General features: G+C 44.7%; 1 protein-coding gene across 1 annotated transcript in view; it reads right to left on the reverse strand.

Annotated features, from left to right (window-relative positions):
- Positions 1–411: 411 nt before the first annotated feature.
- The window catches only part of TRMT44 (tRNA methyltransferase 44 homolog), a 52630-nt gene continuing 25151 nt past the window's right edge, over positions 412–27890 (reverse strand). The window contains exons 5-11 of the mRNA XM_069744762.1: positions 26186–26293; positions 22940–23011; positions 20899–21005; positions 18332–18515; positions 13808–14183; positions 7108–7224; positions 412–735 (exon numbers count right to left, since the gene is read on the reverse strand). Coding sequence (XP_069600863.1) covers positions 503–735; positions 7108–7224; positions 13808–14183; positions 18332–18515; positions 20899–21005; positions 22940–23011; positions 26186–26293 — 1197 coding nt within the window. The 3' untranslated portion in view covers positions 412–502. The remainder of the gene's footprint in view (positions 736–7107; positions 7225–13807; positions 14184–18331; positions 18516–20898; positions 21006–22939; positions 23012–26185; positions 26294–27890) is intronic.

The following is a 27890-nucleotide window of genomic DNA, read 5'->3' on the forward strand; positions in this document are numbered from 1 at the left end:
TCCTAGTAACATGAACAAAACAAATCCGAGGTATAAAAGACATCTGGAAGTGCTCACGTAAAATGTGCAGGAGAACGTGTGTCAGTGCGACATGAAGGTTAAATTCTCAAATTGTTCCAGTCCCCAGCCTAATTGTTTAAATGCGGCTTCTCGCAGGGTTCAGTAGCTATATTTCACCACGCTTCTTTTTGTTCTTCGACAATAGACATAAGAATTTAATATCCGACAGTCACTTTATCCTCATACTTCAACAAACCACAATTATAACATAAGAGCCTAATTATAAAAAAAAAATCAATCAATTTCATTCGCTTCTATTGAGTTCTGCCGGAAAAATAAAAAAAAATAAAAAAAAAAAAATTTTTTTTTACAAAATACGGTAAGTAACAAACAGAAAACAAATTACAGCAATTGAAAAGCGATCAGAACAGAACATTTAATTAAAAAAAATAAATAAATAAATGGAAACAGAGAAAAGACTACGTTTAAAAAAGGTGGAATGTCACGGTCTATGTTTTTTGGGAAAAGAAGACGGCCGCAGTTCTTCAGCTCCATGTGCGTAAGGGCAATGGATGGCGGCCCGCGGGCAGCCACTGGGATGGTTGATATAGAACCAGCAGAGTCGCGTCTTTAACGCGTCGGCCGAGAGTTTGCGTTTGGCTTCTGTCCGGTGTTTATCGGAAGCGGTTTGTGTCTCTTGGGTCCAATCTCGAATGGAAACCATTGAATTCATCACTAAGGGCAAAAAAAATAAACTAAAAATCATCAACATCCGTAGAGAACAACATTCAGCAAGAAAAAGGATATAGTGATACTAGCTGAAGAGCCCGGCGTTACCTGGGCATAGTAAATATCTGTGGTTAGTTATAGCACCTCACTTCTCTTATTTTCCCATCACGCCTCATTTTCCCCCTCACATCTTTAATTTTCCCCCTCACATCTCTCATTTTCCCCCTCACTCCTCTCATTCCCCCCTAACACTTGTCATTTCAACCTCACATCTGTCATTTTCCAATCACTCCACTATTTTCCCTCACTCCTCATTTTCACCTCACACCTCTCATTTTCCCCTCAGTATATACATGTTTGTCATCTCCCTTATATATAGTATACACCTGTATGTCATCTCCCCTGTATATACCTGTATGTCATCTCCCCTGTATATAGTATATACCAGTGTGTCATCTCCTCCTGTTTATAGTATATACCTGTGTGTCATCTCCCCTGTATATAGTATATACCTGTGTGTCATCTCCTCCTGTATATAGTATATACCTGTGTCATCTCCCCTGTATATAGTATGTACCTGTATGTCATCTCCTCCTGTATATAGTATATATGTGTGTGTCATCTCCTTCTGTATATAGTATATACCTGTGTGTCATCTCCTCCTGTATATAGTATATACCTGTGTGTCATCTCCTCCTGTATATACCTGTGTGTCATCTCCTACTGTATTAGACCTGGTTCACACGTTATTTGCTCAGTATTTTTACCTCAGTATTTGTAAGCCAAATTGGCAGCCTGATAAATCCCCAGCCAACAGGAAGCCCTCCCCCCTGGCAGTATATATTAGCTCACACATACACATAATAGACAGGTCATGTGACTGACAGCTGCTGTATTTCCTATATGGTACATTTGTTGCTCTTGTAGTTTGTCTGCTTATTAATCAGATATTTATTTTTGAAGGCTAATACCAGACTTGTGTGTGTTTTAGGGCGAGTTTCATGTGTCAAGTTGTGTGTGTTGAGTTGCGTGTGGCGACATGCATGTAGCGACTTTTGTGAGATGAGTTTTGTGTGGCGACATGCGTGTAGCAACGTTTTGTGTGTCGAGTTGCATGTGACAGGTTAGTGTAGCAAGTTGTGTGAGCAAGTTTTGCGCATGGCGAGTTTTGCGCATGGCGAGTTTTATGTGTGGTGCCTTTTGAGTATGTGTAAGTTTTGTGTGAGGCAACTTTTGCATGTGTTGCAACTTTTGTGCATGTGGCAATTTTTCCGCGTGTGCAAGTTTTGCGTGTGGCGAGTTTTGCACGTGTGGCTAGTTTTGCGTGAGCCTAGTTTTGCATGTGGCGAGTTTTGCGCGTGGCGAGTTTTGAGCAGCGACTTTTGTGTTTCGACTTTTATGTGGCGAGGTTGGAGAATGTGTGGTGAAATGTGTGCTGAGGGTGATATGTGTTCAAGCACGTGGTAGTGTGTGGCGCATTTTGTGTGTGTGTTCATATCCCCGTGTGTGGTGAGTATCCCATGTCGGGGCCCCACCTTAGCAACTGTACGGTATATGCTCTTTGGCGCCAGTGCTTTCACTCTTTAAGTCCCCCTTGTTCACATCTGGCAGCTGTCAATTTGCCTCCAACACTTTTCCTTTCACTTTTTCCCCATTATGTAGATAGGGGCAAAATTGTTTGGTGAATTGTAACGCGCAGGGTTAAAATTTCGCCTCACAACATAGCCTATGACGCTCTCGGGGTCCAGACATGTGACTGTACAAAATTTTGTGGCTGTAGCTGCGACAGTGCAGATGCCAGTCCCGGACATACACACACATTCAGCTTTATATGTTAGATCAGCAGATGGTAAAAGTGTTATGGGCACCTGTAGATTTTTTTTTCTTAAATGTATAAATTGGGAGCAAAAAAATAGCTTTTGCAATTAGGTCCTATTAAAAAAAAATGTTGCACCATTTGGCTTTTACAGAGACTCTTTAGTTCCCTGCACATTGCTGGCTGCAGAATGAGTTAACTGAGAATCCGTCAGTGAGATCACTTTAAAAAGCCATGTGCAACTCTTATTTGTCTTTTTCTTAAAAGGAGTTTCACCCTAGAATGACAGTTCAAACCAAGCACAGGCGCTTGGTGCACCATGGCATGGCCAAACAGCTCAGAGCACCTTCCCACCTACTTGTTTTCCCACCGTCTTTGCCTGCTCCTCTATTTCGATTCATGGAGTCAGAGAACGGTGGAGATGGGAAGATGCACTGAACTGTATGGCCACACCAAGGGTGCACAGACTTGGTTTGAACAGTCATTCTGTGCTGACAAACTCCCTTAACGCTTCTCAGCTGACTTATGACCACATGAAAGTTCAGATCTACTTTGATGTGGTCTGTGATCATAACTTAGTTGAGAGAAGCTCTGAAAAACACAGCTAACAGTTACATACTCTCCTGTCAGAAGGAGCTCACTGACAGATTATTTGTTAACTCATTCAGCATCGAGCAATGGGCAGGGAAAGAAAAAGGCTGACAAATGGAATAAATGGATGGAAAAGTGATATCGTATACACTCGAGATTTTCAGCCCATTATTTTAGGCTGAAAGTGCCCCTCGAGTCATTGTCCCAGGGGGTTTGCGGGAGAGGGGGAGCGGCAGGAGTGGTGGCTGTCACATCATCCTCATCCCCTCCCGGCACGGTCTCTGAACGTCCCTGCTTCTCAGATTGTATCTGGCGCCTGCAGCCCTTCCCGTGTTCAGCGGTCTCGTGGTACCGCTCATTAAAATAATGAATATGGACACGACTCCACTCCCATAGGTGTGGAGCGCATATTCATTACTGTAATGAGCCGTACCATGTGACCGCTGAACACAGGAACAAGCAGCAGGCGCCAAAGATTCATCTGAGAACCAGAGGTTGCGCCAGGAGGGGGTGAGTATGATGGGGGAGGGTGAGCCATGCGATATTCACCTGTCCCCGTTCCACCGCCTCGCTGTGTCTTCCGCGTCCACTGGCTGTGACCTTCAGGTCAGAGGGTGCGATGTCACTGCAGAGACCCAGAAGACACAGCGGCGCACGGTGGTGGAACGGGGACAGGTGACTATCGCAAGTGCCAGTGTCCTGAGCAAGTGGCGACACCAGCACCTGGATCCAATAGCGCGCCGCTGTCCCCGCCTGCTCAGGACACCGGCACCTCTCCCTCAGCGACGAGGGGCGAGTATGTCTTATCTTTTTTTATTTTTTTTTATTGCAGCAGCATAGGGGGCATATTTTCCTATGGAGCATCTTATGGGGCCATCAACCTTTATGGAGCATTATGTGGGGCCTATTTTTCTATGGAGCATCTTATGGAGCCCATCACGAACTGTATGGAGCATTATATGGGGCTCCTGATTCAATATTTATATTCAAAAACACTTAACCTACTGATGTCTTAATTTTATATATCTGCGCCCTCCACGTCCTGGTACTGGGTCTCTGCCTCTTCGTCTGATTCAATCTTTTGATCCTCTGGCTGTTGGTGTAAGTTCTCCCCTATCGTTTGGGGCATTTGTGCTGTTGATTGCCCCATTGCGAACAACAGTGGAATCGTACTTCGGGGTTTACTTCCACTTTTGATCTTTTACACCTCTGCCTGCAATACTGGCTATTGTGCCTGTGGGATTTTCCATTTATTCTCGTAGACAGCTGACTGCTGTGGATTCTATGACCTTTGATAGCTTCATGAAGGTCTTTATAGGGAGCAGACCCCCATTATGGTTTATGGTTATGCATACCCTGAATTACATTAAATATTAGATTGTATAATGTTTATGGAACTAACTATAGGCCTCAATATGGGGTTGCATGCTATGGTATACTGATGATTTGAGCTTTATCTTTCCAGGATGTTGAGTGGTTGTCCCACTATTGTTTTTAATTATGTTTTATGTTTAGTGTTGTACTATGTGCCGATAAAGTTTTTACATACATTGTGCAGAATTGCAGTAGTGCTTTTTCTCTTCTTTTGACATTCACTATACAGGTCCTTCTCAAAAAATTAGCATATAGTGTTAAATTTCATTATTTACCATAATGTGATGATTACAATTAAACTTTCATATATTATAGATTCATTATCCACCAACTGAAATTTGTCAGGTCTTTTATTGTTTTAATACTGATGATTTTGGCATACAACTCCTGATAACCCAAAAAACCTGTCTCAATAAATTAGCATATTTCACCCATCCAATCAAATAAAAGTGTTTTTTAATAACAAACAAAAAAACCAACAAATAATAATGTTCAGTTATGCACTCAATACTTGGTCGGGAATCCTTTGGCAGAAATGACTGCTTCAATGCGGCGTGGCATGGAGGCAATCAGCCTGTGACACTGCTGAGATGTTATGGAGGCCCAGGATGCTTCAATAGCGGCCTTAAGCTCTTCCAGAGTGTTGGGTCTTGTGTCTCTCAACTTTCTCTTCACAATATCCCACAGATTCTCTATGGGGTTCAGGTCAGGAGAGTTGGCAGGCCAATTGAGCACAGTAATACCATGGTCAGTAAACCATTTACCAGTGGTTTTGGCACTGTGAGCAGGTGCCAGGTCGTGCTGAAAAATGAAATCTTCATCTCCATAAAGCATTTCAGCCGATGGAAGCATGAAGTGCTCCAAAATCTCCTGATAGCTAGCTGCATTGACCCTGCCCTTGATGAAACACAGTGGACCAACACCAGCAGCTGACATGGCACCCCACACCATCACTGACTGTGGGTACTTGACACTGGACTTCAGGCATTTTGGCATTTCCTTCTCCCCAGTCTTCCTCCAGACTCTGGCACGTTGATTTCCGAATGACTTGCAAAATTTGCTTTCATCAGAAAAAAGTACTTGGGACCACTTAGCAACAGTCCAGTGCTGCTTCTCTGTAGCCCAGGTCAGGCGCCTCTGCCGCTGTTTATGGTTCAAAAGTGGCTTTACCTGGGGAATGCGGCACCTGTAGCCCATTTCCTGCACACGCCTGTGCACGGTGGCTCTGGATGTTTCCACACCAGACTCAGTCCACTGCTTCCTCAGGTTCCCCAAGGTCTGGAATCGGTCCTTCTCCACAATCTTCCTCAGGGTCCGGTCTCCTCTTCTCGTTGTACAGCGTTTTCTGCCACATTGTTTCCTTCCAACAGACTTACCATTGAGGTGCCTTGATACAGCACTCTGGGAACAGCCTATTTGTTGAGAAATTTCTTTCTGGGTCTTACCCTCTTGCTTGAGGGTGTCAATGATGGCCTTCTTGACATCTGTCAGGTCGCTAGTCTTACCCATGATGGGGGTTTTGAGTAATGAACCAGGCAGGGAGTTTATAAAAGCCTCAGGTATCTTTTGCATGTGTTTAGAGTTAATTAGTTGATTCAGAAGATTAGGGTAATAGGTCGTTTAGAGCAGAGGTCCCCAACTCCAGTCCTCAAGGCCCACCAACAGGTCATGTTTTCAGGATTTCCTTTGCATTGCACAGGTGATGCAATTATTACCTGGGCAAGACTAAGGAAATCCTGAAAACATGACATGTTGGTGGGCCTTGAGGACTGGAGTTGGGGACCTCTGGTTTAGAGAACCTTTTCTTGATATGCTAATTTATTGAGACAGGTTTTTTGGGTTATCAGGAGTTGTATGCCAAAATCATCAGTATTAAAACAATAAAAGACCTGACAAATTTCAGTTGGTGGATAATGAATCTATAATATATGAAAGTTTAATTGTAATCATTACATTATGGTAAATAATGAAATTTAACACTATATGCTAATTTTTTGAGAAGGACCTGTATATCTGCAGCGCGGACCGTATCCACATTAACCCCTTCATCTATCTTCAGTACGGGCAATAGCTGACCCGTGGATCTGTTGCAGCGGATATTTGTACAGGCTACAACAATAGCTTCATCTGGTGAGTATAATCCATTTGTTATCTCACTGTACATAGGATAAGACCCTATTTGCGCTGATATCTCCAGACAGTTTTTTCGGTGGTCTTTATACATATAAGCCACATTCAGCTTTCTATGTTCTGCTGAGCTCAATGACTGGCTGCAGCGCTGTCGACTTAACATCAACATTGCAGGCAAACAGCAGAAACCGGAGCAGCGGCAGAGACACAACTCTGGACCTGGGGAGGGTGAGTAACACTTATAGCATTTTTTTTTTTTTTTTTTAAACTATTCATATAGATCATATTGGGTTTGCCGCCATGCAACACACACACCAGCTCCTGACCAGCATCTTAATATGGAGGCTTTGAAGGACTCCACATTAGTCATCCATAGGATATAAAGTGGTTCTACGCCCCTGTGCTCCCAAAGCAGGAGGTGACCGAATATGGACGCAGCTCTAGAGGCGATAATGTATTAATGTTACCTTGGAAGACCTGGTGATTGTTCCTGAGCAGGGTCTGCAGACCTCCACACTCATTCTTCAGTCTATGTAATGTCTCCTTTTCAAGGACTTCCGCTACTTCCCGCAATGGAAGACTTCCTATAATGGATACGAGAAACATCAAACCTGGCATCCTGGTGCTCCAAGTAACAGACCTGCATGTCCTCTACACGTGCCGCGCTGCTGCCATACGCCAGAACGTACAACCAAAAGCAGGAGCCCAAGATGCTAGTCCTGTCCTGAGGAAATGAACTGCACAACCTTCCTTTATTTGGCCCTAGATAACGGGGCCGAATTTACAGGGTAGTAATTTAGGTCGAATGTTTCCTAAGGAGCCTCAAAGAAATGTAACCCCCCTGAGCGACTAATACTAATGCCTCGCTTTAGGACATTATTATTTGTCATCGTGTGAGCGAATTAGGTTTTACTTACAACATCTTAGAGCCCTATGTTTGGTCTTTACACTAGAAAAAGCCTGAGCTCCTTCCTGTAATAATGTCCCTCGTTCTGGGTCCTTTCCTGTAATAGTGTTCCTCGTTCTGGGTTCCTTCCTGTAATAATGTCCCTCGTTCTGGGCTCCTTCCTGTAAGGTCCCTCGTTCTGGGTTCCTTCCTGTAATAATGTCCCTCGTTCCGGGTCCTTTCCTGTAATAGTGTCCCTCGTTCTGGGCTCCTTACTGTAATAATGTCCCTCGTTTTGGGCTCCTTCCTGTAATAATGTCCCTCGTTCTGGGTTCCTTCCTGTAATAGTGTCCCTCGTTCTGGGTTCCTTCCTGTAATAGTGTCCCTCGTTCTGGGTTCCTTCTTGCAGTAACTTCCCTCGTTCTGGGCTCCATCCTGTAATAATGCCCCTCGTTCTGGGTCCTTTCTTGTAATAATGTCCCCCATTCTGGGTCCTTTCCTGTAATGCCCCTCGTTCTGGGTTCCTTCCTGTAATAATGTCCCTCGTTCTGGGCTCCTTCCTGTAATAATGTCCCTCGTTCTGGGCTCCTTCCTGTAATAATGTCCCTCGTTCTGGGCTCCTTCCTGTAATAACGTCCCTCGTTCTGGGCTCCTTCCTGTAATAATGTCCCTCGTTCTGGGCTCCTTCCTGTAATAATGTCCCTCGTTCTGGGTTCCTTCTTGTAGTAACTTCCCTCGTTCTGGGCTCCTTCCTGTAATAGTGTCCCTCGTTCTGGGTTCCTTCTTGTAGTAACTTCCCTCGTTCTGGGCTCCTTCCTGTAATAATGTCCCTCGTTCTAGGTTCCTTCTTGTAGTAACTTCCCTCGTTCTGGGCTCCCTCCTGTAATAATGTCCCTCGTTCTGGGTCCTTTCCTGTAATGCCCCTTGTTCTGGGTCCTTTCTTGTAATAATGTCCCCCATTCTGGGTCCTTTCCTGTAATGCCCCTCGTTCTGGGTCCTTTCCTGTAATAATGTCCCTCGTTCTGGGCTCCTTCCTGTAATGTCCCTCTTTCTGTGCTCCTTCCTGTAGCAATGTCCCTCGTTCTGTGCTCCTTCCTGTAATAATGTCCCTCGTTCTGGGCTCCTTCCTGTAATAATGTCCCTCGTTCTGGGCTCCTTCCTGTAATAATGTCCCTCGTTCTGGGCTCCTTCCTGTAATAATGTCCCTCGTTCTGGGCTCCTTCCTGTAATAATGTCCCTCGTTCTGGGCTCCTTCCTGTAATAATGTCCCTCGTTCTGGGCTCCTTCCTGTAATAATGTCCCTCGTTCTGGGCTCCTTCCTGTAATAATGTCCCTCGTTCTGGGCTCCTTCCTGTAATAATGTCCCTCGTTTTGGGCTCCTTCCTGTAATAATGTCCCTCGTTGTGGGTCCTTTCCTGTAATAATGTCCCTCGTTGTGGGTCCCTTCCTGTAATAATGTCCCTCGTTCTGGGCTCCTTCCTGTAATAATGTCCCTCTTTCTGGGCTCCTTCCTGAAATAATGTCCCTTGTTCTGTGCTCCTTTCTGTAATAATGCCACTCGTTCTGGATCCTTTCCTGTAATAATGTCCCTCGTTCTGGGCTCCTTCCTCTAATAATGTCCCTCGTTCTGGGCTCCTTCCTATAATGTCCCTCGTTCTGGGTCCTTTCCTGTAATAATGTCCCTCGTTCTGGGCTCCTTCCTGTAGCAATGTCCCTTGTTCTGTGCTCCTTCCTGTAATAATGTCGCTCGTTTTGGGCTCCTTCCTGTAATAATGTCCCTCGTTCTGGGCTCCTTCCTGTAATAATGTCCCTCGTTCTGTGCTCCTTCCTGTAATAATGTCCCTCGTTCTGTGCTCCTTCCTGTAATAATGTCCCTCGTTTTGGGCTCCTTCCTGTAATAATGTCCCCCGTTCTGGGCTCCTTCCTGAAATAATGTCCCTTGTTCTGTGCTCCTTCCTGTAATAATGTCCCTCGTTCTGGGTCCTTTCCTGTAATAATGTCCCTCGTTCTGGGCTCCTTCCTGTAATAATGTCCCTTGTTCTGGGCTCCTTCCTATAATGTCCCTCGTTCTGGGTCCTTTCCTGTAATAATGTCCCTCGTTCTGGGTCCTTTCCTGTAATAATGTCCCTCGTTCTGGGTCCTTCCTGTAGCAATGTCCCTTGTTCTGTGCTCCTTCCTGTAATAATGTCCCTCATTCTGGGCTCCTTCCCATTTTAATGTCTAACATCCGGTGTTCTCATAGTAACATAGTTAGTAAGGCCGAAAAAAGACATTTGTCCATCCAGTTCAGCCTATATTCCATCATAATAAATCCACAGATCTACGTCCTTCTACAGAACCTAATTGTATGATACAATATTGTTCTGCTCCAGGAAGAAATCCAGGCCTCTCTTGAACCCCTCGACTGAGTTCGCCATCACCACCTCCTCAGGCAAGCAATTCCAGATTCTCACTGCCCTAACAGTAAAGAATCCTCTTCTATGTTGGTGGAAAAACCTTCTCTCCTCCAGACGCAAAGAATGCCCCCTTGTGCCCGTCACCTTCCTTGGTATAAACAGATCCTCAGCGAGATATTTGTATTGTCCCCTTATATACTTATACATGGTTATTAGATCGCCCCTCAGTCGTCTTTTTTCTAGACTAAATAATCCTAATTTCGCTAATCTATCTGGGTATTGTAGTTCTCCCATCCCCTTTATTAATTTTGTTGCCCTCCTTTGTACTCTCTCTAGTTCCATTATATCCTTCCTGAGCACCGGTGCCCAAAACTGGACACAGTACTCCATGTGCGGTCTAACTAGGGATTTGTACAGAGGCAGTATAATGCTCTCATCATGTGTATCCAGACCTCTTTTAATGCACCCCATGATCCTGTTTGCCTTGGCAGCTGCTGCCTGGCACTGGCTGCTCCAGGTAAGTTTATCATTAACTAGGATCCCCAAGTCCTTCTCCCTGTCAGATTTACCCAGTGGTTTCCCGTTCAGTGTGTAATGGTGATATTGATTCCTTCTTCCCATGTGTATAACCTTACATTTATCATTGTTAAACCTCATCTGCCACCTTTCAGCCCAAGTTTCCAACTTATCCAGATCCATCTGTAGCAGAATACTATCTTCTCTTGTATTAACTGCTTTACATAGTTTTGTATCATCTGCAAATATCGATATTTTACTGTGTAAACCTTCTACCAGATCATTAATGAATATGTTGAAGAGAACAGGTCCCAATACCGACCCCTGCGGTACCCCACTGGTCACAGCGACCCAGTTAGAGACTATACCATTTATAACCACCCTCTGCTTTGGAAAAATCGAGATATACCACGTCCAATGACTCACCGTGGTCCAGCCTATAGCTTACCTCTTCATAAAAACTGATTAGATTGGTCTAAGAAACTTAGAAACTGTTCTTGAGCTAGGTCAGTATCAGAGATCAGTGGCAGTGCAGGCTACCCCCCTAGTGGCTGGAACTAAATATCTACGTGGAATGGGCACCAAACACCACGTAGTGGCTGTTCTCAGGTACTGCAGGAAGGAAGTATATTCACTATATTACTGGATTAGTATAAACCACGACTTACAAAAAAACTAATACCATAAAAATATAAATTTTATTCCAGATAATTTAAAAAACAACAATTACCAGCAACCAGGCGCTATATCGGATTCTGAGGTCATGGTTACACAGATATTCCCATATGCCTCCTGAGGAACTGTATCATGAGAGGGGCACAGTGCAATAGGGCTTATTTTTACATGGGCTCAATCTTTTGTTAATGGGCATATTGCAAGTTCTGGGGTCTTGAATGTTTCCAGAGTGGCATGCTAAGGGCACACTATAAAATCACCCCATATTAAATGGTGATTAATAAAAGGTGTGCTGCCATGTCTCCAGAGTGGCATGCTGAGGGCACACTCTAAAACCGCCCTATTTTTTTGATATTATCAAATGGTGCGCTGCAGTGTTTTCAGAGTGGCATGCAAAGGGCACTTTGTTAAACATCCCGGATCGAATGGGCATTACTAAATAATATGCTGTAATCTTTATGTGCTCAAAAGAGCATGCTGAGGGGACACTGCAAAAGTCATATTGTACCGAGTAGGTTTTTTTGATAATGTTGCAAATATATAAGCCTGATTGAAAAAGTAATAGAAGAAATTCTCTGTTGATTGGGCTCAGGTATAGAGACCCCAGCGTGACTATTATGTGGTTTTGAGCATTTTTTTCACTGTTTCCATGTTCGATCTGGGGATCCCTAAGAACCATTTTACGTATGTAAGGCTAATGGCCCAGGACTGCTTATTCTCTTTGTGAAAAGGTGATTATTCCCTGCTACCTACACTTTACGGGATTGGCAGGGATTCCAGGGACAGCCACCGAGGAGCGGGGGTGCCAACCTCCGCTGGTAGGTAGGGATCACTGTAGGGATTCATTAGGGTAAACTATGATTGGTTCAAACTTCCCAGAGTGCCAGATCTGTTCTAAATTATTGTACTAGACATTTTGGTTTGGTGGCGGTTTTTTGAGATTCCCTTGTAAGTTGTATACTGTTCAGACACTATATGACATTGTGTATGGTATCATTTTTATAGGGGGATTATCCAGAAATCTCCTATTGGTGTATTAACTAGGGACTCCTAGGGATAGGAGGGCAAGCCGCCGAGGAGCGGGGGCGCCACTTTGCGTTCCAGAGGGTGCCAACCTCCGTAGATAGGTAGGGTTCAGCTAGGGGTGAAAAGGGTGAAATAGGTATACTCATACCCCAACCTACCTTTGATTACATTTGGTCTAGTATGGTGGGTCAATACAAGTGACCTGGTGTTGTGTTAGTATTTTTTTTTTAGCTTTAGTTTGTTTTTTAAATTATCTGGAATAAAATTTATATTTTTATGGTATTAGATTTTTTGTAAGTCTCAGGTACTGCAGCTCACAACACATTCACTTCAAAAGACCCGAGGATTGGTGACTACACGCATGCGGTCCTATGGTGAACTGTTCTGGCTCCATACAACGCTATGTACAGCTACAGTATTTTTCAGACTACAAAACACATTTTTTTTTAACAAGAAAAACTCTTTAAAAAGTGTGTGTGTATTATAGTCCGGAGGCAGCTTCCTGTAATGGAGGAGAACGCAGACACCACGAACTGCCCTCTCTCCTCCTGTCTGAAACTGATCTAAGTGATCGGCGTAGAGCAGGAGAGGAAGCTTATGGCACTGAACGGAGGCTGCAGGAGCTAAGCAGCTGAAGGACCTTCTGCACCAATAATTCCAGGACTTTTCAGGTCATGTGCTCAACTCCTGCAGCCTCCACACAGGTCCCGATATGGAACTGCAGGATGTGGTAATGTAAAATGTGTGCGTGCGCAAGTATACGAGCATGCAGCAGAGCTGTGTGTATGTAAATGTGTTTGTGGCAGAGCTGTGTGTATGTATATGTGTTTGTGGCAGAGCTGTGTGTATGTATATGTGAATGTAGCAGAGCTGTGTGCATGTATATGTGCATGTAGCAGAGCTGTGTGTATGTATATGTGCATGTAGCAGAGCTGTATGTATATGTGCATGTAGCAGAGCTGTATGTATATGTACTGTATATGTGCATGCAGCAGAGCTGTGTGCATGTAGCAGAGCTGTATGTATATGTACTGTATATGTGCATGCAGCAGAGCTGTGTGTATGTCTATGTGCATGTAGCAGAGCTGTGTATGTAAATGTGCATGTAGCAGAGCTGTGTGTATGTACTGTATATGTGCATGTAGCAGAGCTGTGTGTATGTACTGTATATGTGCATGTAGCAGAGCTGTGTGTATGTATGTATATGTGCATGTAGCAGAGCTGTGTGTATGTACTGTATATGTGCATGTAGCAGAGCTGTGTGTATGTATATGTGCATGTAGCAGAGCTGTGTGTATGTACTGTATATGTGCATGTAGCAGAGCTGTGTGTATGTACTGTATATGTGCATGTAGCAGAGCTGTGTGTATGTACTGTATATGTGCATGTAGCAGAGCGGTGTGCATGTATATGTGCATGTAGCAAAGCTGTGTTGTATGTATAACACTGCAGAGAGACATCAACAATAGATTTATTACCTCCCTATTCTACCCTAGTACATTAACATTAGCGGTAATGAACTCTCCACTTTACACCGCCAGGGGCGATTTAATTAATAGGAAAAAGTGTTTTTTCTCTTTTCTGCTGTCTAAACCTGGGGTGCATCTTGTGGGAAGAGGTGACGCATAGTCTAAAAAATATGTATTTTAAAAAAGTGATGATACTTACGGCCATTGTTCCAGGTTTGCTCGGCTCCTCCGTCTGTAGACCGGTTGTCCTTCTCTTCTAGTAATAACTGGGCGACCTGCAGCACCACCTTATCAGTGAAGTCTCGGGGGAGTGAGGCGCAGTTCCTGACCTGTTCCACTTTGTCTCTGGGCCTGAAACCCGATATCCAGTTAGCAGGTTCTGGCTGTAGGCAATGCTCAGTGCTGTCCGAGGTAATGGAATCGTGGGCAGAGTCCGTGTTATGTTCACAGGTCCCAGGAGCTGCTGCATGTGTTACAGAGTCAGCCGCATGGCTGGAGATGTACTGAGCCCTCCGGGCATCGGCCTGTGGCTCCTCAGCAGGAGAGTAACCCCGAGACTTCCCTATAAGGCACACCTGGAATTAGGGGGTCAGAAGGGAAATTACATTTCATTATATACCTTGTACCATTACATCATGTATCATACTCCAGAGCTGCACTCACTATTCTGCTGCTGCTGTCACTGTGTACATACAGTGGGTATGGAAAGTATTCAGACCCCTTTGAATTTTTCACTCTGATTCCTTGCAGCCATTTGGTAAATTCAAAAAAGTTCATTTTTTTTCTCATTAATGTACACTCTGCACCCCATCTTTACTGAAAAAAAAAAAACAGAAATGTAGAAATTTTTACATATTTATTAAAAAAGAAAAACTCAAATATCATATGGTCATAAGTATTCAGACCCTTTGCTCAGACACATATTTAAGTCCCATGCTGTCCATTTCCTCGTGATCCTCCTTAAGATGGTTCTACTCCTTCATTGGAGTCCAGCTGTGTTTAATTAAACTGATAGGACTTGATTTGGAAAGGCGCACACCTGTCTATATGAGATCTCACAGCTCACAGTGTATGTCAGACCAAAGGAGAATCATGAGGTCAAAGGAACTGGCGAAGGAGCTCAGAGACAGAATTGTGGCAAGGCACAGATCTGGCCAAGGTTACAACAGAATTTCTGCAGTACTCAAGGTTCCAAAGAGCACAGTGGCCTCCATAATCCTGAAATGGAAGAAGTTTGGGACCACGAGAAGTCTTCATAGACTTGGCTATCCATCCAAACTGAGCAATCGTGGGAGAAGAGCCTTGGTGAGAGAGGTAAAGAAAATCCCCAGATCACTGTGGCTGAGCTCCAGAGATGTAGTAGGGAGATGGGAGAAAGCTCCACAAAGTCAACTATCACTGCAGCCCTCCACCAGTCAGTCCTTTATGGCAGAGTGGCCCGACGGAAGCCTCTCCTCAGTGCAAGACATATGAAAGCCGCATAGAGTTTGCTAAAAAACACATGAAGGACTCCCAGACTATGAGGAATAAGATTCTCTGGTCTGATGAGGTGAAGATAGACCTTTTTGGTGAGAATTCTAAGCGGTATGTGTGGAGAAAACCAGGCACTGCTCATCACCTGCCCAATACAATCCCAACAGTGAAACATGGTGGCAGCATCATGCTATGGGGGTGTTTTTCAGCTTCAGGGACAGGACGACTGGTTGTCATTGAAGGAAGCCTGAATGCGGCAAAGTACAGAGATACCCTGGATAAAAACCTCTTCCAGAGTGCTCTGGACCTCAGACTTGGCCAAAGGTTCACCTTCCAACAAGACAATGACCCTAAGCACACAGCTAAAATAACAAAGGAGTGGCTTCAGAACAACTCTGTGACCATTCCTGACCGGCCCAGCCAGAGCCCTGACCTAAACCCAACTGAGCATCTCTGGAGAGACCTGAAAATGGCGTCCACCAATGTTCACCATCCAACCTGACCGGACTGGAGAGGATCTGCAAGGAAGAATGGCTGAGGATTCCCAAATCCAGGTGTGAAAAACCTCTTGCATCTTTCCCAAGAAGACTCATGGCCGTACTAGCTCAAAAGGGGCTTCTACTCAATACTGCGCAAAGGGTCTGAATACTTATGACCATGTGATATTTCAGTTTTTCTTTTTTAATAAATTTTCATAAATTTCTACATTACTGTTTTTTTCAGTCAAGATGGGGTGCAGAGTGCACATTTTTCCGTTTTCGTTTTTCGCTCCCCTCCTTCCCAGAGCCATAACTTTTTTATTTTTCCGTGAATTTGGCCATGCGAAGGCTTATTTTTTGCGGGACGAGTTGTACTTTTGAACGACATCATTGGTTTTAGCATGTCGTGTACTAGAAAACGGGAAAAAAATTCCAAGTGTGGTGAAATTGCAAAAAAAGTGCAGTCCCACACTTGTTTTTTGTTTGGCTTTTTTGCTAGGTTCACTAAATGCTAAAACTGCCATTATGATTCTCCAGGTCATTACGAGTTCATAGACACCTAACATGTCTAGGTTATTTTTTACCTAAGTGGTGAAAAAAAATTCAAACTTTGATAAAAAAAACAAAACAATTTGCGCCATTTTCCGATACTCGTAGCGTCTCCATTTTTCGTGATCTGGGGTCGGTTGAGGGCTTATTTTTTGCGTGCCGACCTGACGTTTTTAATGATAGCATTTTGGTGCAGATACGTTCTTTTGATCGCCCGTTATTGCATTTTAATGCAATGTCGCAGCGACCAAAAAAAACGTAATTCTGGAGTTTCTAATTTTTTTCTCGCTACGCCATTTAGCGATCAGGTTAATGCTTTTTTTTAATTGATAGATCGGGCGATTCTGAACGCGGCGATACCAAATATGTGTAGATTTGATTTTTTATTTATTGATTTATTTTGAATTGGACGAAAGGGGGGTGATTTAAACTTTTATATTTTTTTATTTTTTTCACAATTTTTTTTTTTTTTTTTAACTTTTGCCATGCTTCAATAGCCTCCATGGGAGGCTAGAAGCTGGCACAACGCGATCGCCTCTGCTACATAGCAGCGATCTGCTGTTCGCTGCTATGTAGCAGAAAATCAGGTGTGCTGTGAGCGCCGACCACAGGGTGGCGCTCACAGCTACCGGCGATCAGAAACCATAGAGGTCTCAAGGACCTCTATGGTTACAATGGAGAAGCATCGCCGACCTCCGATCATGTGACGGGGGTCGGCGATGACGTCATTTCCGGCCGCCCGGCCGGTTGCAGTAGTTAAATGCCGCTGTCTGCGTTTGACAGCGGCATTTAACTAGTTAATAGGTGCGGACAGATCGCGATTCTGCCCGCGCCTATTACGGGCACATGTCAGCTGTTCTAAACAGCTGACATGTCCCGGCTTTGATGCGGGCTCACCGCCGGAGTCCGCATCTAAGCAGGGGATCTGACCTCGGACGTACTATCCCGTCCGAGGTCAGAAAGGGGTTAATGAGAAAAAATTAACTTTTTTGAATTTACCAAATGGCTGCAATGAAACAAAGAGTGAAAAATTTAAAGGGGTCTGAATACTTTCCATACCCACTGTACAGTACATGACTGATCCTAAGTTACATCCTGTATTATCCTCCAGAGCTGCACTCACTATTCTGCTGGTGGAATCACTGTACATACATTCAGGATCAGTAATGTAATGTATGTACACAGTGACTGCACCAGCAGAATAGTGAGTGCAGCTCTGGGGTATAATACAGGATGTACTGATCCTGAGTTATACCCCAGAGCTGCACTCACTATTCTGCTGATGCAGTCACTGTGTACATACATTACATATCCTGTACTGATCCTGAGTTAATGTAATGTATGTACACAGTGACTGCACCAGCAGAATAGTGAGTGCAGCTCTGGAGTATAATACAGGATGTAACTCAGGATCAGTAATGTAATGTATGTACACAGTGACTGCACCAGCAGAATAGTGAGTGCAGCTCTGGAGTATAATACAGGATGTAACTCAGGATCAGTAATGTAATGTATGTACACAGTGACTGCACCAGCAGAATAGTGAGTGCAGCTCTGGAGTATAATACAGGATGTAACTCAGGATCAGTAATGTAATGTATGTACACAGTGACTGCACCAGCAGAATAGTGAGTGCAGCTCTGGAGGATAATACAGGATGTAACTCAGGATCAGTACAGGATCAGTAATGTAATGTATGTACACAGTGACTGCACCAGCAGAATAGTGAGTGCAGCTCTGGGGTATAATACAGGCTGTAACGCAGGATCAGTAATGTAATGTATGTACACAGTGACTGCACCAGCAGAATAGTGAGTGCAGCTCTGGAGTATAATACAGGAGGTAACTCAGGATCAGTACAGGATCAGTAATGTCTGTACATAGTGACTGTACCAGCAGAATAGTGAGTGCAGCTCTGGGGTATAATACAGGATGTAACTCAGGATCAGTAATGTAATGTATGTACACAGTGACTGCACCAGCAGAATAGTGAGTGCAGCTCTGGAGGATAATACAGGATGTAACTCAGGATCAGTAATGTAATGTATGTACACAGTGACTGCACCAGCAGAATAGTGAGTGCAGCTCTGGGGGATAATACAGGATGTAACTCAGGATCAGTAATGTAATGTATGTACACAGTGACTGCACCAGCAGAATAGTGAGTGCAGCTCTGGGGGATAATACAGGATCAGTATGGAATGTATGAGTGCGGCACTCACTCTTTTAGTTGATGGGATTCTCAGACAATCCTCTTCCACAATGAATCCGCACTGAACTCCGACTTCAGTGACAAAATCCAGGTATTCTCTGTACTGAGTCTTGTTACTGGATTTCCTGTTGTATTTTCCATAGAAGTTGAAGAAGCAGCAGGGCAACACAAAGAAGCGGCAGGAGTAAGATGATCTGGGGGAGAAGACGTGGATGAAGGCAAGAAACAAGCAGGCGCCCTGTCCGCTGACCCTTCCTGCTGGAGGAGGCCTGCGAGGTCACCCAGCCAGCGGCTCCTCAGGGACACTGGAGTCCCAGGTCACAGACATTTATAGAGGCCGTACAAAAGACATAAAGGAGTACACCCCCTTAAGATTTTAACCAATAACTCCCTAAAAACAGCAACAATTCCATAACTTTGACGAGACTGAGTTCCATGGCGTATTTTTTAACCCCTAACATGAAGGCAAGGCAAATAATATTACTCGTTGTAAAATATTCAGTTTTACGCACATTAGTTGATGCAAAAAGGAGTACACCCCACATCAAAAACCACTACACCTAGGATTTTGTATGACCTCCATGACTGTAAAGATCAGCACTTTTATAATTATTTATTTATAAAGCAGCTATATTTAACATCTTCAACCCTGGGCGAGTTTCCTTTTTTCCTCCCCTTTTTCCCAGAGCAATAACCTTTTTATTTTTCCTTCATCAATGGCCGGTATAAGGGCTTGTATTTTGGGGGACGAGTTGTACTTTTGAATGATTGAATGACACCATTGTTTTTAGCAGTTGTAACTATGGATAGGTAAGTGACATAGAAATGTAGTATAGTTCTTCTGGTTTGCTAATTGGAGATTTTTGCTAATATTATTACACCTACTACATATTGGGGTAGGATCTTAGAGATGGGAATACTCTTTCGAGTTACTTGCATTTTTATATCCCTTCAAAATTTACCTAATGGGTATAGAAAATCAGCGACATCAAAAACTCACAGTTTTGAGCAGGACGCTGCGAGGGAGCGCAGGGAAGGTAAGTGTAATGGTTTGTTTCTTCTAATGTTTTTTGATGGGGCCATGCATACTAGGACGAGATGGGGGCCCTGCATACCAGCGTAAGGATGGGGCCATGCATACTAGGACGAGATGGGGGCCCTGCATACCAGCGTAAGGATGGGGCCATGCATACTAGGAGGAAATGGGGGGGCTTGTGTATCAGGATGGGGATGAGGGGACCATATATACCAAGGGATATTAAGTACGGAATTGACCACATTTTTTGCTTCATTTTTTTCCCCCTAATTTCCTCCTCTAAAACCTAGGTGCGTCTTATGGTCCGTTTCACCACACATCTTGGGGGATCTAGTTTCCAAAATGGGGTCACTTGTAGGGGGTTTCTACTGTTTAGGCACATCAGGGGTTCTGCAAACGCAATGTGACGCCCGTAGACCATTCCATCTAAGTCTGCATTCCAAAACGTCACTACTTCCCTTCCGAGCCCGGCCATGCGCCCAAACAGTGGTTTACCCCCCCCCCACATACGGGGTATCGGCATACTCAGGACAAATTGGACAACAACTTTTACGGTCCACTTTCTCCTTTTACCCTTGGGAAAATAAAATAAAAATTGTTGCTAAAAGATCATTTATGTGACTAAAAAGTTAAATGTTTATTTTTTTTCCTTCCAAGTTGCTTCTGCTGCCCGTGAAGCACCTGAAGGGTTAATAAACTTCTTGAATGTGGTTTTGAGCACCTTGAGTGGTGCACTTTTTAGAATGGTGTCACTTTTGGGTATTTTCAGCCATACCGACCCTTCAAACTGACTTCAAATGTGAGGTGGTCTCAAAAAATGGTTTTGTAAATTTTATTGAAAAAAAAATGAGAAATCGCTGGTCAAATTTTAACCCTTATAACTTCCTAGCAAAAAAAAAAAAAAATTTGTTTCCAAAATTGTGCTGATGTAAAGTAGACGTGTGGGTAATGTTATTTATTAACTATTTTGTGTCACATAACTCTGGTTTAACAGAATAAAAATTGAAAATAAATAATAATAAATCAAAATAAGTTATTTTCTGTCCACCTACTTTTGGACCACCATGTATGTAGGTGTATATATATTTATATTTTTTTTTACATCTTTAAATTAGTCCTAATAGTACAGTGCACTGTAATAATGAAGTATTGCAGTGTATTTTATGACCAATGGTGATCTAGACAACCGAGGACAAACCATGCTTACTACTTTTCACACGCTGATTGGCAGGGACAGAGGGTAAGGTGTTGGGATTGGCGCTACCGCCGGTTGCAGCAGTTACAGCTGGGTGCCTGCTGTGTTGCACTACCGACACCTGTGCTGTACGGAGCAGGCTCAGCTCTCGAGACCGATCCATACAAGCAATACCTACATCTGCTGTACACAACAAGCAGATGTCGCTAAGCTTTTAAAGATGCACATCAGGGGCACCAACAATGTCTGAGGCCCATAAAGCCAGGTGTGATGGCTGGTTACAGAGAACAGTAGCGGCACAGCATATACGCAGAAGACAGGCCGGACATGACGCTGGTTTCATTACCGAGCAGCGATTACAGGAAGCCACGGCGTGAGCTCATCAGAATGGTTCCCGATTATCCAATCCGTGTCTGGAAATAAGTAATTATCACTGGGCGTAATAGCGGATTCCTGGGAAAAGTGGGAAAAAAAAAATTACTATCACCACATTCTTAAATTTTAGAGGGCACACGTATAAAGGAAATCAATGTGATTTACTACGGGATGTTGGAAAAAACATGAAGCAATAATCCAATTTGTGGCACGGGCGTTTTTTTCCCCCAACATGGAAAATCTGCTACGTTAGTTCAAGCAAAGTGGATGAGATGTCTAGAAAACGTAGCCCCTCTAGGTGTTAGAAAAAGGGGCAGAGATTGGAGATTTTTTTTTTATATACATTTTTTTAATCACTGTAAGCTTCTATGAGGAGCCCCCCCCCCAAAAAAAAAAATAAATAAAAATTTGTGTTAAATCGCGTTTTTAAATGCAGAATCGCTGGGCTCCGGCACTATGAACAATGATTAGATAAGCATCAAAACTGCACAAAAAATACATTTAAAAAAGCAAGAAAAATCTAATTAAAAAAGAGAGAAAGGATGCAATAAAAAGTCGATTGGTAATGAGTATTATGGTGGGGACACCTGCGATATCGGGGTCTGTATCCAGTCTGCAGCGGACACTAGCGCAGTCAGTCACAGAGGAATAGAAGCAGGAATAATGTGACACACACTTTAGTCTCTTGCGGGCGAGTACTAGTATTTATGGTTTTAAAATTATTTTTGTTATCATTTTTTTTAATGTATGCACAGATTAATTAAAGGAGTTAAAATAAATTATTGCCTATCCACAGGATAGGACATTATAGGAGTCCGCAAAACCCAAGTGAATGACTCTACTGCTTATCAAAAACTAAACATGGATTTTGTGAATGAAGAATAAAAATTATCAAGTGAAGCAAAATATTTTCTAATTGTAAAATGCTGCAAATTGTTTTTTTTAGCTGCAAGAGATCTCATGAGCGGCAGACGGTTGCCGCATTTACCAGGTACACTCGTCCTGCTGATCACGGGGCACCATGACTGATCAGGTGAGGAGCGGCAGGTTCATGCTAATGGTGGCGTTCAGATGTACATCTCATCTCTGCCTTTTAACAATCAACAGCATTAAAGGGGTATTCCATTGCCATGATACCGATGACCAGTTCTATCGATACAGGAAATCTTAAATCCTCTTTAAAAAAAAAAGCAACTATTACTTGAATACGTATTTTTTTTTAACCTGATGTAAATGCCGCTGTTCTCCTGAATCCAGCGTAGTTTTTCTTTTTTTCCTGCGCCTCTCGGTTCCTGAGATATGATCCCTCTTCTGTGTGTATAAATCTAATCTTGTTAGTCAAATGGGCGTGATCCTATGAAGGACCACTCCCACTTGGCAACAAGACTAGATTTATGTATAGGGAAAAAAGAGGGCCATATCTCAAGAATGGAAAGGCGCAGGAAAAAAAGAAAAACAACGCCGGATTCAGGAGAACGGCGGCATTTATACCAGGTAAAAAGAAATACATATTTATGGAAAGTGACAGGTCCCATTTAAGGGCAGAGACTTTGACAACACATCCTGAAAACAAAAAGCCTCATACAGCCCCAAAAAGCAAAGAACAAAAATCTGAAAAAGATGGCTATGATCCTCAAGACTAACATTGGCCCATCCCTCAAGGGGTTAAATGGATTATCCCTTAAAAAGCAAATATCCATCAACATAAATACCAGGCTTTGTGCGTAAGAGAGAAGCGGGCGATTTCTCATGCGTTGGCGAACGTGTAGGTCTCCCGCCATCATGTGCCTACTCCTCGTGACCCCCCGCCGGCATCCCCGGAGCCCCCGCTAATTGCTGAGCAGTAAAAGGCTTCGCAGAGGTAAATGTAATTGATGTAATGGCTCTCGCCAGAGACGAATGGCACTAATCTATCGGGGAGCGGGTCTTGGAGAAGAAATTAGCCGAGGTAAATTAATAAGGGGAAAATAAGAAGCGGGGCACATCTCGTGTATAGATATCACACTGCTTACCTCCAGGACGGTTCGTGGCCCGTACATAGCCCAGATTCTCCTCCTGCGGACATCTATGCCTCGACCTGGGTACTTGATTTTGTAACAATATAATAGACAAAAAAAATACATTTAATTCCTTGTAATGTTTTCCATACTCTATGACTAAGGACGCGGTTAGAGATTTATAATAATGCTTCAAGACTGTTTTATCTTTGGATGTACCCATCCACTTATTTCTAAATATTGTACATGGGCATTCCTGTGACGCAGTTTTTCAGTGAAATATAGAAACTCCACAGTATTACAACTTCTCATTTAAAGCAAATCTGTCACCAGATTACAATCTTGCATGATGCTGCAGATTCTCCACCTGCCAACCTTGTTTACAGCTCCTCAGTGTCCCTCCTCTCTGCTGCAGAATCTCTACAGCTCCTCAGTATCTCTACAGCTCCTCAGTGTCCCTCCTCCCTGCTGCAGAATCTCTACAGCTCCTCAGTGTCCCTGCTCTCTGCTGCTGCAGAATCTCTACAGCTCCTCAGTGTCCCTCCTCTCTGCTGCTGCAGAATCTCTACAGCTCCTCAGTGTCCCTCCTCCCTGCTGCTGCAGAATCTCCACAGCTCCTCAGTATCCCTCTTCCCTGCTGCTGCAGAATCTCTACAGCTCCTGTGTCCCTCCTCTCTGCTGCTGCAGAATCTCTACAGCTCTTCAGTGTCCCTCCTCCCTGCTGCAGAATCTCTACAGCTCCTCAGTGTCCCTCCTCGTGCAGAATCTCTATAGCTCCTCAGTGTCCCTCCTCCCTGCAGAATGTCTACAGCTCCTCAGTGTCCCTCCTCCCTGCAGAATGTCTACAGCTCCTCAGTGTCCCTCCTCCCTGCAGAATGTCTACAGCTCCTCAGTGTCCCTCCTCCTACAGTTGCTCTACAGCTCCTCAGTGTCCCTCCTCCCTGCTGCTGCAGAATCTCTACAGCTCCTCAGTATCTCTGCAGCTCCTGTGTCCCTCCTCTCTGCTGATGCAGAATCTCTACAGCTCCTCAGTGTCCCTCCTCTCTGCTGCTGCAGAATCTCTACAGCTCCTCAGTGTCCCTCCTCTCTGCTGCAGAATCTCTACAGCTCCTCAGTATCTCTACAGCTCCTCAGTGTCCCTCCTCCCTGCTGCAGAATCTCTACAGCTCCTCAGTATCTCTACAGCTCCTCAGTATCTCTGCAGCTCCTGTGTCCCTCCTCTCTGCTGCTGCAGAATCTCTACAGCTCCTCAGTGTCCCTCCTCTCTGCTGCTGCAGAATCTCTACAGCTCCTCAGTGTCCCTCCTCCCTGCTGCTGCAGAATCTCCACAGCTCCTCAGTATCCCTCTTCCCTGCTGCTGCAGAATCTCTACAGCTCCTGTGTCCCTCCTCTCTGCTGCTGCAGAATCTCTACAGCTCTTCAGTGTCCCTCCTCCCTGCTGCAGAATCTCTACAGCTCCTCAGTGTCCCTCCTCGTGCAGAATCTCTATAGCTCCTCAGTGTCCCTCCTCCCTGCAGAATGTCTACAGCTCCTCAGTGTCCCTCCTCCCTGCAGAATGTCTACAGCTCCTCAGTGTCCCTCCTCCTACAGTTGCTCTACAGCTCCTCAGTGTCCCTCCTCCCTGCTGCTGCAGAATCTCTACAGCTCCTCAGTATCTCTGCAGCTCCTGTGTCCCTCCTCTCTGCTGCTGCAGAATCTCTACAGCTCCTCAGTGTCCCTCCTCTCTGCTGCTGCAGAATCTCTACAGCTCCTCAGTGTCCCTCCTCTCTGCTGCAGAATCTCTACAGCTCCTCAGTATCTCTACAGCTCCTCAGTGTCCCTCCTCCCTGCTGCAGAATCTCTACAGCTCCTCAGTATCTCTACAGCTCCTCAGTGTCCCTCCTCTCTGCTGCTGCAGAATCTCTACAGCTCCTCAGTGTCCCTCCTCTCTTCTGCTGCAGAATCTCTACAGCTCCTCAGTGTCCCTCCTCTCTGCTGCTGCAGAATCTCTACAGCTCCTCAGTGTCCCTCCTCCCTGCTGCTGAATCTCTATAGCTCCTCAGTGTCCCTCCCCTCTGCTGCTGCAGAATCTCTACAGCTCCTCAGTGTCCCTCCTCCCTACTGCTGCAGAATCTCTACAGATCCTCAGTGTCCCTCCTCTCTGCTGCTGCAGAATCACCACCTGCTGGCCTGGTTTACAGCTCCTCAGTGTCCCTCCTCTCTGCTGCTGCAGATTATCCACCCATTCCCTCCTCCCTGCTGCTGCTCAGATCTCACATTGCCAGGTACAAACTCCAGCTGTCAAGTGGATGAGACTGAATACACTTGGACTTATCGGCTTTCTCACTCTAACTCAATTTATAAAACACTCATGTCAGTATTCCACAGTAGAGATAAGAGAATATATGTACAGGTCCAGCGACCTTATCAGTATTCTGTGGCCGCCAGATGAGCGCTGCCTTCTGCCTGCCCTATCCCGATTACTTGGCCTGGTGCAACATCCTTGTTGTGGTGTGACGCATGACAGTGCAAGGCCAGCTAATCAAAAGAGGAGCTAGGGATAGTGACAGGTAGGAGACAGCTCACATGGTTCCTGCCTGGCAGCCACAGAATACTGATGCAGTCGCAGAACTGGGGTCCTATGAAAAAATTCGATAATCTCCATAAGTCTGAATCTCCATTAGTCTGATTTTGTATTAACCAAGTTTCAGTCTGCAGTCTTCATTCCATCATCCATACTCAGGACTCCCAATATTATTTCCAGACAGACTCAAATTTCAGATTTTTGTGTTGTGGGATTGTCTATCCCAGTAATATAGGCTGGATGGCAGATCTGTGTGCTGCTAACTTCACTGCTTGTCCCAGCACAGCTTCTATCCTGCACATATTTCCTCTTCATGTGCTTTCCTCCTTTTCTATAGCCCGTTTTCTCAAATTATACATGCTTTCTTCTCTCTTCACCAGAGATGTGTACCATCCTCTACCTGCTGCTATCCAAAGCACGGAGAGAAGGGAAGAAGAGGGCAGAGAGTGCGTCAAAACCAGGACCCATGATGGATTTGTATCATTTTGCAGATCACTCAGATGAAGTAAGGAATTACAGCAGCAAAATGGTAGAAAACTTTTACTGAACACTAATTGGAAAGTTGCTTAATTTTTCTTCACAATGACCTTTATTAATTACAGATACAAGATAAAGAACATTTACAATGAAAGGCCACAAAATGGTGATGTGGAGCAAGAGACCTAATAGTCATAAAAAACACAATTATTTATATTTACCCCTTCATTGCTTAAAATATGCACCAGGAGACCATTTCCACATCCCAGGTCCACAAAGGATTGCTTCTCATTAAGTCCTTTTTGTAATCTCTCTTCTTCCCAAAGAACCTAAAATCAAAAGTCGCAAATAAAAAGAAAAACAAAAAAAACTTTGCTAGAAAAAAAAAAAAAAAGTAAAAACAAATCTGATTATAAACTATCTTTATATTGCATGATACCAAACCCTATAAGGTCCACTTCCGTCTGTCTGTAACGGAAATCCCGCGTCGTTGATCGGCCGGCCACGACCAATCAGTGACATTAGTGCGGGATTTAAACACAGTGCGTCGCCAATCAGTGAAGCGTGGTTCAAATCCCGCAATAATTCGCGGCCGGACAGCGCCTGTCGCTGATTGTTCGCGGCAGGGCGGGCGCTACCAATTAGTGAAGCCAGCTCTAGGTTTTTGAGGGCCCCGGGCGAAAGAGTCTGACAGCCCACGTAGCATATAACACAGCCCACGTAGTACATTGCACAGCCCACGTAGTACATAGCACAGCCCACGTAGTACATATCACAGCCCACGTAGCAGGGCCGGCTCCAGGTTTTTGAGGGCCCCGGGCGAAAGAGTCTCAGTGGGCCCCCCTTTAACACATACCACGATTCATGATCGCATATAAACACAGCCATGTAGTATATAACAGCCCACGTAGCATATAACACAGCCACGTAGTATATAGCACAGCCCACGTATCATATAACAGCCCATATAGTATATAACACGGCCCACGTAGTTTATAGAACAGCCATGTAGTATACAGCACAGCCCACACAGTAGTATACAGCACAGCCCACACAGTGGTATACAGCAGCCCACGTAGTATACAGCAGCCCACGTAGTATACAGCAGCCCACGTAGTATACAGCAGCCCACGTAGTATACAGCAGCCCACGTAGTATACAGCAGCCCACGTGGTATACAGCAGCCCACGTCGTATACAGCAGCCCACGTCGTATACAGCAGCCCAGCCCACATAGTATATAGCAGCCCAGCCCACATAGTATATAGCAGCCCAGCCCACGTAGTATATAGCAGCCCACGTAGTATATAGCAGCGCAGCCCATGTAGTATATAGCAGCCCAGCCCATGTAGTATATAGCAGTGCCACTCACTCAGGCACTGATAGGAGCTCCTCCGGATCTGCCTGATAAGTTTAGCAGCACTGCAGCCAGCCAGGGCGGAGATCAGAGCAGGAGAATGTGCTCTCTCCGCCCACAAACCATGTCACACTGGCTGCCTTCTCTTAACCCCTATGTGTGCCTGCCTGGCTGCACTGACTCAGTGAGAACATGTTTGTATCAGAGCTGGCACATAGGGGTAAAGAGAACGCAGCCAGCAGTGACTTTGTGGGTGGAGAGAGCATGTTCTCCTGCTCTGCTCTCCCAGCTGTATCTATGACAGCGTGAGTGGGCCCCCCTCTCTCTCTAGGGCCCCGGCATTTGCCCAGGTGCGCCGGGTGCCGACGCCGACCCTGCCACGTAGTACTTAGTACAGCCAGCCGGCCGCGACCAATCAGCTATATTGGGGTGGAATTTAAACACCGCTTCACTTTTTACTATTGATGCTGCCTATGCAGCTATGGGCTGTGCTATACGCGGCGTGGGCTGTGCTATACGCGGCGTGGGCTGTGCTACTCTTTCGCCCAGGGCCCTCAAAAACCTGGAGCT

The sequence above is a fragment of the Ranitomeya imitator genome, chromosome 1, assembly GCF_032444005.1.
Source record: "Ranitomeya imitator isolate aRanImi1 chromosome 1, aRanImi1.pri, whole genome shotgun sequence".
In the NCBI taxonomy this organism is placed as follows: Eukaryota; Metazoa; Chordata; class Amphibia; order Anura; family Dendrobatidae; genus Ranitomeya; species Ranitomeya imitator.